Below are 13,672 nucleotides of genomic sequence, written 5' to 3' on the forward strand. Positions count from 1 at the left end.
AACAGTAAACTACAGCTCTCAGGCTAAATGCAACCCAACACCAGTTTTTTAAATGAAGTTTATTGGAACAGAGCTACACCTATTCATTTATGTCCATGGTTCTCAAGTACTTCACAAGTGCAATCTTGACCCCCAGGGCACCTCTAGCAATATTGGGAGATGTTTTTGGTTGTTACAATGGGTGGGGGGACTATTGGCATCTAGTTACCGGCATTTTGTGGCCAGAGATACTGCTAAACCCACTACAGTGCATAGGACAGCTTCCCAAAACAAAGTATCTGGCCCCAAATATCAAAAGAGCCAAGGTTGAGATATTCTGATTTATGTATTTCTTTAGATGTTTTTACACTAAAATGGTAGAGTTGAGTGGCTCTGGCAGAGCTCATATGGCCCACAATGTCTAACATATTTAATATCTGGCTCTTTATGAAAGCTTGCCAATTCTCTACAAGAAACCATAAAATATACTTAAGTATCCCTTGTAATAGTAGGTTATCTATCAATTCTGGAAAGCTTCCTTTAATATTATTTCTTGTAGAAATGAGCCAGGCAGTTATTTTTATCTATGCCTCTTCTAGCCATATAAAGGGCTATAGTAAAAAGTTATACTGTATTTTAGTCTGATTATTTAAGAGATATTTAAAACAGCGATTCTCAAAAGCCAATCCAAGTATCAGTAACTTGCCACGATGAACCTTCCATTGGCCCATAAGGAAATGAGAAAAATAAGGACAAATTTGGGGGATTTTCATAAGGCTAACTTAATTCAATGTTAAGGGCTATTCCTACTGATTATCCCTCCTACATTTAAAAATATTAAAATGCCCTTTCTTTTCTGAAACGATGTTGATGACAGGTAGTTTCTTTAATATGGCAAAACTGATAGTGGTAACACTGCATCAAGTCATTAAAAAAAATCATTGCTTCTTGAAACCAAAAAGTCAAAAAGCCTCTGATTTAGAGGCTTTTGCTCCATTAGGAGGAGTCTTTGATGTTGCACATATGTCACATATCACTGCTGAAGGTATTTCTTAAATGTGTTTTGCAATGTCTAATAAGTGATGAACTACAGCTGAAGGCTTTTCCACATTCATTACAATCATAAGGTTTTTCTCCAGTATGAATTCTCTGATGTTTAGCAAAGGATGAATCATGCCTAAAGGCTTTCCCACAATGACTGCATTCATAAGGCTTCACTCCCGTGTGGACTCTCTGATGAATAGAAAGATGAATTCTCTGGCTAAAGGCTTTCCCACATTCCTTACATTTATATGGTCTTTCCCCAGTATGAGTTCTCTGGTGTTGAGTTAGGTATGTGCTATGGCTGAAGGTTTTATTGCATACATTACAAATGTAGGGTTTCACACCAGTATGAATAATCTCATGTTGCCTAAGGTGTCTAATCTGGAAAAATGCTTTTCCACAGTCTTTGCATGTAAAAGGTTTCTCTCTAACATGAGTTCTCAGATGCTGGATCAGCCCAATGCTCTGGCTGAATGCTTTCTCACATACCCCACATTCGTAGGGCTTCTCCCCAGTATGAATTCTAACATGTTGAGTAAGAGATGATGGATGTCTGAAGGTTTTTCCACATTCCTTACATTCATAGGGTTTCTCACCAGTATGGATTCTCTGATGTGGAATAAGGGATGAACTTTGGCTAAAAGCTTTTCCACATTCTTTGCATCGGAAAGGTTTCTCTCCAGTATGAATTCTCATGTGTTCTGTAAGGTGAATGAGCTGTTTGAAGATTTTTTCGCAAATACTACATTCAAAGGTTTTCAATTTGGTATAACTCCTTGAATGATTAATCAAATCTAAATTGTATCTACTTCGCTTTCTAGATACATCATATTTATGGTCTTTTTTTCTCGGAGAAATTTCTGGTCCTGGAATAACTTTTGAGCTCACATTAATACTTTTCTCAAATCTATTAGATTCTCGGCCTCTTTCCTGAGTGAGTACTTTGTGCATCAAGGGGGTTTGCCCCTCACCCATTCCTTGGTTTTCCTGGTGGCTTTCTAACTGATCACATTTGGAGACTCTTCCCAATGTGGAATATAAGGTGCTTCCTCTTGTGGACTGTTCCTTCATTAGGCCATGGTGTAATTCTTCCCAAGAAGTATCATTCTTTACGGCTGACTCCTTGGTTTCTGCTTTACTCTCCAAGTCTGAAAGAAATCCCAAAATACAAATGACACATATTCAGTGTACTTTAAAAAATAAATGGCCATAGTGAGAATAGGAAGGGGAAAAATGAACATGTACTAGGCATAGAAACCTTGGACTATCTTCAAATGTAATTCTGCCTCCTAGAGAGGTAATATAAAAGGAAATGAAGAAATCAAAGGAAAGAAGCTGTTAGGGTATGTGAGGGGACTTTAAGGAACTGGGAGGAGTTCATCCATGTGAATTCCAGGAGGAAGTGCACTAAGAAGAGAGCATTGTTGTAAGGGCAAATATCAAGAGATAAGATTAAGGAACACAGTATTCTAGCACCATATCATCTCAAGCCTGTATTTCTATGACAAAATTGTCCCTATTAAAAAAAGGTTTTTCAAGTATTAATCCATACTTTCTACATATTAAAACGTTAAATAATATAGGAACTCATTCACTAAAGAGGGATAGGCTCTCTTAATTTCATCCCCATTCCCTCTACTCTCTTAGGATTTTGGAAAGCATCCATTCAGACATTCCCAACAATATGTATATGTGAATGTGTATATTTATGTATACATGGTCATAAATATACATTTGCACAAAAAAGGGATCATAGTATACATATAGCTCTGCATCTGTTTTTTTTTCTGCATCTGTTTTTTTTAAATATTTTTAAAGTTTATTTATTTTAAGAGAGAGAGAGCTGAGGAGGGGCAGAGAAAAAGAGAGAAGAGAATCGCAAGCAGGCTCTGTGCTGTCAGTGCAGAGCCCAACATGTGTCCCAAAACCATGAACCATCAGATAATGACCTGAGCCAAAACCAAGAGTCAGACGCTTAACCAACTGAGCCACCTAGGTGCATCTGTTTTGTATTTTAACTCAACTTTATCTTGTGGGCTCCCTCCCATGTCTGTACATTTAGATTCATCTCATTATTTTTTTTAAAAAAAAGTTTATTTATGTTGAGAGAAAGAGTGAGTGTGAGCAGGGGGAGGGGTAGAGAGAGAGGGAGAGAGAGAATCCCAAGCAGGCTCCGTGCTGTCAGCGCACAGCCTGACATGGGGCTCAATGTCATGAACCATGAGATCATGACCTGAGCCGAAATCAAGAGTCAGACACTTAACCAACTGAGCCACCCACGAACCCCTATCTTATTCTTTTTAACAAGTGCAATACATACCACTGCATTGATATTGATATTCCATTGATGGACATATCATAACTTGACTCTTCTCTACTGAAAAATATTTAGGTTTTCTCCAGTTTCTCATGTTATCATCATGCATACATTTGCGTACACTCCTGTCAATATTTCATAGGCTTTACTAAAGAGGAATTATTGGGGTCTGGGTATGTGTGCTCTCGGTAAACATGGGTGCCCTTCCCTACAAGTTCACTGGATTTTTATCAATCTTCATAATTTTTGCCTGTATCTGTACATAAGAGGTGAAAAATGGGCTTCTTATTTGTAACACATTATTAGCTATACTGTAAAATCTTAAAAGACGGAGACTATATGGACTATACATGGTATACATGGGACAGTTTTGCGTGAAGGAAATTCTCTTTCTATTCCCTTCCATCCATTTGGACCCTGCCATCCTAAAGCACCAATATTTCCTGTCTACAACAAACTCTTATTCCCCAGGATTTCTAATCTCACCTTAATAACAGCACATACAAAGTGCTCAGGAATAGCTGGGTAAATTTTGGAGTGGACTTAGAAAGTCAGCAGAGATGTTGACATCACTTATTACAGGGGATAAGGAGTTACTTAACTTTTCTTTTCAGGGTAAGGACAAAATAAATGTCCTATTGCAAGAGGTCAACTCTGATAGTAACATTCAAAATGATTCAGAAAAATAATAAAATATCAACAAATACAACTAAAAATCAGAGTAACAGGCATGAGATGATGGGAACTTGGCTTAGCACTGCATCAGCACATATGAAGAGGAGAAGTGGATCTAGCAGGTACTATCAGAGAAGAAGCCATGAGGAATGAGGGAAGAACTGAAGTAGAAAAACATAATGCATTCTTGCTGATATCATGATTTCTGGTCTTTGAGAATGAAAGAATAGGAGGAGTCAGGATGAGAAATTTGGGAGAGAAAATGGTTTCTGTTTTTGGATGTATTGGGCTTGAAGTGACGACAGTGCATCTAGATAGAGATGTCCTAAATACCAGGGATATGTGGGAATAGATGAAAATATGGAGAATACAGGTCTCAAGGGACAACTGAAACCATCACAACGCATTTGTGGACATTTGTGCAGCTACAGAATAGCAGCGTACGAGACAGAGACCCCTCAGGGATTGCAGCAGGAATTGCCGGATATGCACCAAATCTGTTCTTCCCATTTTTGGACACACACCTACATCTTCCTTGATTTGGATTTGAGCGAAGTGACAAAGCTTTCTCCCGTAAGTGAATTGGAGTGAAAGTCATGTGAACCACTCCGGGCTGCCCCGTAAAAACCTCCTAGATGTGGGATGCCTGAGTGTTTCAGTTGGTTAAGCCTCTGACTTCCGCTCAGGTCATGATCTCACAGCTCGTGTGTTCGAGCCCCAGGTCAGGCTCTGTGCTGACAGCTTAGAGCCTGGAACCTGCTTGGGATTCTGTCTCCCTCTCGCTCTGCTCGTGCCCCATTCACGCTCTGTCTCTCTCTCCTTCAAAAATAAATAAACATTAAATTTTTTTTAAAGAAAACCATCCCAGATGAGCTCCTTGTGTGCCCTTGTTCTGCTGCTGGCTATACTTAGATGATGAGGAGGCCCTAGCGAATGACAGAGCCACCACGTAGAAGAAATCTCAATCCCAGATGCATGAGGTGGAAAAGAACTGTCCATTGAACTAAACAGTTCCCCGAGACCAGCGTACAAGCAAGATTTCTGGCTATTCTGTTTGAGCCACATTTTAGAGTCTATTTGCTATAGTAGTGTAGCCTGTCCTAACAGAAGTGGAAACGATGTATCTGCATTAGAAAGGATACTGATGAGGACAGCTGGGTGGCTCAGTCGGTTAAGCATCCGACTTCGGCTCAGGTCATGATCTCATGGTTCGTGGGTTCAAGCTCCACATCAGGCTCTGTGCTGACAGCTCGGAGCCTAGATCCTGCTTCGGATTCTGTGTCTCCCTCTCTCTCTGCCCCTCCCCTGCTTGTACTCTGTCTCTCTTTCTCTCTCTCAAAAATAAACATAAAAAAAAAGGATATTGATGAGAAGCATTGAAAAAGCAGTAGGAGATAAAAACTGTGGAGGAAAGGCAGCAAGGTCTAGAAACCTAATGCTGACATGTAGAATCATGCCATAAGAACACAAAATGTGGAGTCAGAAGAATTGGAATTCAAATACTGACTCCACCAACCAGTAGCTAAGTGATGCTGGACAAATTTCTTAACCTATGAGCCTTCCTTTCCTCCTCTGTAAGATGGGGTTAACGTATGCACAGGACTCACAGAGGCCAGCCTGATGAAAAGCTGTCATTATTATTGTTCTTAGATGAAGAAGGTTGTTAAAAGCTATCTGATTTGGTCAGAAGGAATTCTGTGGTGATTTTTCACAGAGGCATAAGTTCTCTGAAATAAAAATCTAAATTACACAAGTTAAAAAGAGAATCAGAATTGAAGCTATGATCACAGAATAAGATTTAGGAAAAAATTTTAACCAGAATCATGAAAGAGTAAAATCCATAATAAAATTACATAGGAATCCGGTGAAGAGTGCTGTACTTAATGAGGGGAGATCCACGAATACCTGAATGTACAGGAGAAAGAAGCTATCATCAGGGCAAGGTTTGAAATGCTGGAGAAAACAAGAAAATCATGCAACTGGGTCAGGAGAATTAGTTAAGGCAACTAACTCTGATAAGAAAGGCATCTCTTTTCCTCTGACTCCAGAGAAACTAACAAGAAAAGGCAAGTTCAGGAAAGGGGTAACAGGGTGGTAATCAGGTTTCAGGTCAGGTCCCATCCAGATGGCATAGCCTTCCCCACAATCTGGAGAAGGCTTCAAGTGGAGCTTTCTAGCAAACATGACAAAAGACCCCAACTGCCTTGCTCTTACCTGAACGTGGACCTCCTGAAACCTCTGTCTCGATCAGCCATGGCTCTTCTCCTTTCTCCAACTGGGAAATCACACCAGGTTTGGAGAGCTGATATCCTGCTCATGAAGAAGAAAACACTGCATGTGCTGAGGTCATCCCGAGAATTTAAAGATAGTTTTTTGGTATTCAGGCCTGCTGAGGGGTAGAGTAGAAAGACCAGGGCAGAAAAGACCACAGCAATCCTGACTTGCTATTGAGAAGGAACTAGAAAACTCCAACACAACCCAGAGCCCAAGCTAACACTTTGGTTAGAAATAAAAGATTTTGTTCCAACAGGCAGGTTCTAGTTATAAGGGGAACTCATCCTTACCCACTGAGACCAGGTTCCCATAGTTCTCCAGCATCACCTCCCGGTATAGACTCCGGTGAGCAGGGGCCAGTTGTCCCCACTCCTCCTGGGTGAAGTCCACAGATATGTCCTTGAAGGTCAACAGTTCCTAGAACATCAAGTATGTTCCTTTTCAGCCAGAGTTTGGGAGGTTGTTCTAACACCGTCTACATGCTAAGAGATTCTATCCGAATTTTCCTGGATACTCTTGAAAACTGGTTGGCTGATTCTCTGCTACACGTTACAACACAATGCACAAAGCGTGTAAGCTGTCTTTTATAACTTACAATTTGGCTAAAGGAGAAATACTCATGAAATATTAAAGAAGGTCTCAGAACAGTATATAATAATTTAGATTAAGGACAATAAAGATCAGGAATATTTGAGGAAGGTGAGAGTTCAAAAGAGGCCAAGGCCACAAGAGAAGCCAGGGACCTTTGTTGGGCTGAAAGAATTTGTTAAAACGAGAACATTTCAGCATGGGTAATATACCCTTAACTGAGTACTTCGGTTAGTAAGAAAAGTATGTGAGAACAGGTTTCTGTAGAGGGCATGAATTCTGCCTACTAAAGGAAGATCCCTTGACCAAAGCAGACACTGTGTGGTGAAGTACAAGAGCCTATCATGTATGATCTACAAAATTAAATAAGCCATTTTGTAATTATTTTAAAAAATATTACCAAATGCAAAGAGCACCCAGAAGCTAGAAGGCTGAGATTAAAAACTCATTCCTTATGTATGGAGACAATTCTAATGCCTTTTTTTTTTTTTAATTTTTTAACGTTTATTCATTTTTGAGAGACAGAGACAGAGCATGAGCGGGGGAGGGGCAGAGAGGGAGACACAGAATCCGAAGCAGGCTCCAGGCTCCGAGTTGTCAGCACAGAGCCAGACGCGGGGCTCGAACCCGTGAACGGGGAGATCATGACCTGAGCCGAAGTCGGATGCTTAACCGACTGAGCCACCCAGGCGTCCCTCTAATGCTTTTTATATATTGTAAATAATTCTGGAAGGCACGTGAGGCCTATTGGGCTGACAACAGCATCCACATGAGAAAACTGAATTTGAGGAATGTTAAGGATAGGGGATTAAACCCTGTGCCATGCTATCTTGGAAGCTAAGAGCATGCCACTACAAAACTCTTCTGGTTTCTAGGAAGATCTCCTTCTATATTGATTTTCTCTGATTACTGTAGACTTTTCTTGAGTTTCCCTATGCTTCTGGGGTTTGGTAGCACACAGCTTTGCCCATTGCCAGTGCCGCTGGTTTTCTGATTAGCTCGTTTACGATACACAGACACTATTAAACTGCTCTTGGAAGTTTTCGTTCCTTTTCCAGTCAGCTTATTTAGTTTGTGCCCTTTGTGACCTGCCAGCAACTTCTCTTTTCCCTTTTCATCTACAATTCTGCTCTAAAACATGACCAGAAATCATCTTTTAAAGCTCATTAGTGAAGTGTATACATCTCCAAGAATACCAGAACTGCATTCTATTAATTTTTAAATGTTGCTTAAAATGTTTTACAATGTTTGTCTTTCCCCCAGATGACATCTGTGAGGTTTCAGGGCAAGAACTATATTACATACTTTCACACACACACAAACACACACCAGCACAAGTTTTAAATGTGTTGGATAAATGGCCAGAGGTTTGCTTGAAATAAGAAGGTTCCCGAGGAAGGTTGCTACCGGTGGGACAATCACCTGTGAAATCAATCAATGTGGCCTGATTTAGAACAGGCTAAGAAAACCCAATCCAGCAAGCTGAGTCAAAGAAAATCAAAGTCCAGGGCTCAAACAATTTTAAGAAAGTGACAGGAAACTCCAACCCACCTGGGATTCTAATGTCAGTGGCCTAGAGGTCACTTCATCTTCGAAACTTTCTCCCTGGGTCTCATCAGCATCCTTAGAGAGCAAAACTGAGGAAGGAAAAGAGGCATGAGGTTTGCATCTCCCAGACCTAGAAAAATGGCTTGCAGACCAGACCTCGTGAACATGGCTCCTCTCTCAAAACATTCACAGAGAGGGACATTAGAGCAATTCAGAGCAGACCGGAGACTCCTTAATGAAAAGGATCTAAGGTGCACTGCTTTGGGCATTAATACTTCCCAATGGGCAATGCTGGTCCGTTAGCACAGATCTACCGGCCACTCCTCTGTTCAAAAATCCTCAAAGCTTCCCCACTGACAAGAAAGAAAAATCCGAACACTTTAGCGTGGATTTCAAGATCCTCCACAACCAGTCCGTCACTGCTTCTGTCCTTCTTTATCCATGATCTCCTTCTAAACATCCTCCTTCAACCACTGGACACACCCACCCACATAATCCCAGTCACCATTCTTTGAACATACCTGCATAGTACCCACCTCAGTATTTTCCCAAGTCCTACTCAGTGAAAACCTGAGATATCCTTCTGGATCAGTTCAAGTGAAGTTTTCTCAAACACTCTTAATGAGAAGAAAGCTTCCTCTTCTCTGTATTCTTCCAAAGCTTGTTTGTATCTCTATTCTGTTATCTATCTCAGACTGCCTATCATACTTATTTGCATAATTATCTCCCTCAATTGAATATTAGTATGAGTATATGGGTAGAAAGTTTTTTTATTTCCTTCTGGCTCATTTTTTTCCCATCTCCTAAAGTGTTAAGCGTAACACCCTGCCAGGTTCCTAGAATTCCAACCTGAATTTGAAGTATTAAAACCTGGCTGAATTTGAGGTATTAAAAATATGAACTAGGAACTGAGGTACATGAATTGTCGTCCTTGTATTTTTCCCCAACTTTTCATCATGAATATTGAACATGCATATATCCACCACCTGTATTCAGTGATTGTTAACATTTGCCATATTTGGTTCATCTATATTTTTTTCTGAACCACTTCAAAGTTGCAGACATCATGGTACTTTGTCCCTAAATACCTCAAATAAGGATCTTCTCCTGCATAACCACAATACCATTTATCACACCTAAGCAAGTTAACAATAATTCTGTATTCATGGGAACCTGGGTGGCTCACAGTTGGTTAAATGTCAGACTCTTGATTTTGGCTTGGGTCATGATATCCCAGTTCGTGAGTCTGAGCCCTACATCACGCTCTGTGCTGACAGTGCACAGCCTGCTTGAGATTCTCTCTCTCTCTTTCTCTGTCTGCCCCTCCCCTGCACATGCACGCAATCTCTCAAAAATAAATAAACACTTGAAAACAGTAATTCCATATCCAGATTTCCTCAGATCTTCTCAAACTGTCTTTTATTCTGGATTTCTTCTCAACCCAGGAGCCAACCAAGGTTCACACATTCAAAGCGGTTATCTTTAGTCTCTCTAGAATAGTACTCCCCTGCCTTTTTAAATTTTTATTTATTTTTGAGAGAGAGAAAGAACATGAGCAGGAGAGGAGCAGAGAGAAGGAGACACAGAATCTGAAGCAGGCTCCAGGCTTCGAGTTGTCAGCACAAGCCTGACGTGGGGCTCAAACCCGTGAACCGTGAGATCATTACCTGAGCCGAAGTCAGATGATCGACCAACTGAACCACCCAGGCGCCACACTTCCCCTTTTTTCATGGCACTGGCTTCTTATGAGACCAACACAGTCTGACTGTGCTAGGGTTTACCTTATTTCTCTATTCCCTTTATTTTCTTTTTTTTTTTAAATTTTTTTTTAACGTTTATTTATTTTTCAGACAGAGAGAGACACAGCATGAATGGGGGAGGGGCAGAGAGAGAGGGAGACACAGAATCGGAAGCAGGCTCCAGGCTCCGGGCCATCAGCCCAGAGCCCGACGCGGGGCTCGAACTCGCGGACCGCGAGATCGTGACCTGAGCTGAAGTCGGACGCTCAACCGACTGAGCCACCCAGGCGCTCCTGTATTTTCTTTAAACCAGAAGTTCAGCCTTTAAGCTCAATTTAGGATCAGATGAAACATTTTGGCAGGAATTCCTCATGGGTGATACCATGTGCTTTATAATACATTACCCAGAAGGTACAAAATGTGAGGTTATCCCATCATTGTCACACTTGATTAAGACAGTGACCACCACGTATCGCCATCGGAAAAATGTGCTCTTTCCTTGGCTTTTAGCAATTTGTGGGGGCAATACTTTGGCTCCCTGTGAATACCCTGTTCCCCATCAACTTTTCAATTACTTCATTTATAGTAATATAGTCTATCGTTCCTTCCACTTCTTTATCGGCAGGTATTTTCTGTAAAAAGCTTTCCCTCAACAAACGGAAATGATCTTTTTAAAAAGCAAGATGAATGTATTCTTCACTCCCACAATCATTTATTTTCAAGGTAAGGAATCAGTGTAGGAATCACCACCAGTGTTGGCAAATAAGTTTTTCCCCTTTCTCTATTTTAAGTGCCATCATGAACTTACGGAATTTTATTTATTCAAAGTGTTACAATCAATCTGGATATTTAAACAGTCCTAAGTTTGTCCAAACTTGCCATCCTGCTGACACGCATCTTTGCACTTGTCCTTGCTTTCTAGAGCGAGACACTCCAGGCTCACCTGGTACTTTCCCTGCTGCCTTTTACTTCTGGCCTAGCCACCAAGTGCCTAGACTGGTCTCTCAGTTGATTCAAATTTCCTCACTGTAAAATACCGAAAATCAGGCAAGTCTTCCCTGCCCCACACGCCCATGGGGGAAATGAAAAGAGGTAACATACACAGTCATGACACTTAGATCCTGGTTTCAGGTTGAATTGACCATTACTGAAAACGCAGGCCGGGAGCCATAATCAAGAACCCCAGAAATCTTTTCCCCAATTGCCTACCCAAGGGATGCTTTAGCTCAGGTGTCTACCTTCCTTCTCAAACTAGGTGCTGCTGCTTTTCCTCCTTCCCGCCAGTCTATTCTCACCTTCTCCTTCAAACATCTTAGTCACGTCCTCCCACAGGGATGCCCCCTCGGTGGCCTTCTTTGGATGGCGCAACTTCACCCAGGTGCTGGCCTCCATGGGCAGGGTGATCAGGAGCTGCTGTAGCATGATGACTTCAGCACTCCTTTCTAGGGCTCTCTGCCTCAGCCCACGAGGCAGAAGGTCCTATCTGGACCTGTCCACTTTTGATAAAGACACTGCTGGAAACTCGGGCTTCACAGTTGTGCTGGAGTCCTCTACTCTCAGGAACCAGGGGGAACATACAGTACCAAAATCCAGAATCTGGACCTTTTCATGTCCAAGTTCCCAAGGAACATCCCATCTTGAGCTCCAACTGTCTCCTCAAAAGGCAGCTGTTTGGCTCCAGGTGTTTTCTATGCAACCACCGCTGCGGTCCCCTGATGATGCTGGATAGAAAACATTAGAGTCAAAAAAAAAAAAAAAGAAAGAAAGAAAAGAAAAAAAGAAAACATTAGAGTCAGCAAAAGGATCTACAGTGCTCAGTCGCACGGTCAGAATTCTAGAACTTGACACCAATCATCAAAAAATTTTTACAAAAGGTACATGGAGACGGTGGATATACACAGCCCACGCGGTCCAAACCACTGTGCTGGTGTCACGAAGCACAAACAGACGAATAAAACCCAATTTACCATGGTTAAATTAGCCTTGAGATTTGGAATCACAAAGGAGCTGGGTTTGAATCCCATCGGCTCCTTCTCTTGGCTGTGGCAAATCACGGATGCCCTCCAACCCCGTCCCTTCCTCCCAGAACCGAGAGGCTAACCTTTCTCCAGGCCCGGACCTCGCTGCCTTTGTCCGAGCGCGACCCCGGGCTCCTGGGCACATCACGCGCCACGGGGAACCTCGGGCGGTGTCTCGCCGGCGCCTCCCGAGGTCCCCGCCCCAGACCCCGCACCGCGCCCGCTCACCCCGCTCGCTGGCTCGCCCGGCTCGCCCCTACCCTCTCGCCCGGCCGGCGGCTCCCCGCGTAGCGCCGAGATGCCTCCGCGTAGCGCAGCCCTGGCCGGTGCGCCTGCGCGGCAGCGGCCTCCGCGCGTGGTTCCCAGCGTCCTCCGGGGCAGCCTCCCGCTCGCGGCGCCTCCCGAGATGCTCGCCCGGCGGCCCCGTCACTGTGGGTTCCCTGCAGCCCGGGGTCCCAACCGCGGGGACAGCAGCCCCGCTTCTGCGGCGGGAGCCGGAGCTGGTGCTCTTGTCCCCAATCCCCACCCCAAACTACCGCATCAGCAGTCTCCCCTCTGCCGGGAAGAGGCACGTGAATGTTTCCATTGGGAGGTTTGGAAACCCTTGGCAAAAGGGAAGCATCTGTGTCACTTTTTTGTCCCAACAACCTTGGTATAAACGAATCCATACCGCTTTCCCTTCACATGTACATGGAAAAGGCTGAAAGTGGAATGGAATCTTGTTTTATTAAAAGAATACCACGATCCATAAATCCATTTTTACGGTGGTTGCTTTCCTTGCATTTCTGAAATGCCAGAAAATAACTACACAAAAGCAAAATAATTACTTCTTAGAATCCCATCAAGCAGAGAGAACCATTGTTAACATTTGGTGCAGACTTACCTACACACCCCCCCAGACACATCCCATCTGGTTTTTTTTTTTATGCATTTTTATGCATTTTCTGCAAAAAATGATTAACTGTCATGCTCTTTTATTCGTGGGTTTGCTCTCCTCAAAAACATAGGAGTACACTTCTATATCAATAGCTTACAAAAACAACAATTTAGAAAATAAAATGAAACTATGTACTTGCTGTTGTGGACTGAATAGTTGTGTCTCCCCACAACTCTCGGCAATTTCCTATGAAGCCCTAACCCCCTCCTGTAGAGCTTTATGTGGAGTAAGGAAGTAATTATGATTAAATGAAGCCATAAGGGTGGGGCCCCAGTCCCATAGGATTAGTGTCCTTATAAGAAGAGACACCGGAGGGCTCACTCACTCTCTCAAGTTCAGGCCCTGAAGAAAGGTCATGTGCGGATTTAGCAAGAAGGTGTCATCTACCTGCCAGAAAGAGTTATCACCGTAAACTGACCCTGCCAGACCTTGATCTGGAACATGTAGCCTCACATAGGCTAGAAGAAAATAAATGAGAAATAAGTGAGAAAATAAATTTCTGTTGGTTTAGCCACGCAGTCTATGATGTTTAGTTATAGTAGCCCCCGTAGAT

The 13,672-nt window shown here is 42.6% G+C and overlaps 1 protein-coding gene across 3 annotated transcripts; it reads right to left on the reverse strand.

Annotated features, from left to right (window-relative positions):
• Positions 1 to 12,501, reverse strand: ZFP69B (ZFP69 zinc finger protein B). 3 transcript variants are annotated; one of them, XM_047871969.1, is made up of 6 exons: positions 12,411 to 12,501; positions 11,460 to 11,885; positions 8,429 to 8,514; positions 6,580 to 6,706; positions 6,230 to 6,325; positions 1 to 2,171 (listed from the first exon to the last, which is right to left on the reverse strand). In XM_047871969.1, the coding sequence occupies exons 2-6, from the start codon at positions 11,584 to 11,586 to the stop codon at positions 1,006 to 1,008; spliced, it is 1,602 nt and encodes a 533-aa protein (XP_047727925.1). In that variant the 5' UTR covers positions 11,587 to 11,885; positions 12,411 to 12,501; the 3' UTR covers positions 1 to 1,005. The 3 variants fall into 3 exon arrangements, with proteins under 3 accessions (XP_047727925.1, XP_047727927.1, XP_047727926.1); XM_047871971.1 differs by having other exon boundaries at positions 12,443 to 12,499; XM_047871970.1 differs by lacking the exon at positions 12,411 to 12,501 and adding an exon at positions 12,266 to 12,396.
• Between the last annotated feature and the right edge of the window lie 1,171 nt (positions 12,502 to 13,672).

The sequence above is a fragment of the Prionailurus viverrinus genome, chromosome C1, assembly GCF_022837055.1.
Source record: "Prionailurus viverrinus isolate Anna chromosome C1, UM_Priviv_1.0, whole genome shotgun sequence".
Classification (NCBI taxonomy): domain Eukaryota; kingdom Metazoa; phylum Chordata; class Mammalia; order Carnivora; family Felidae; genus Prionailurus; species Prionailurus viverrinus.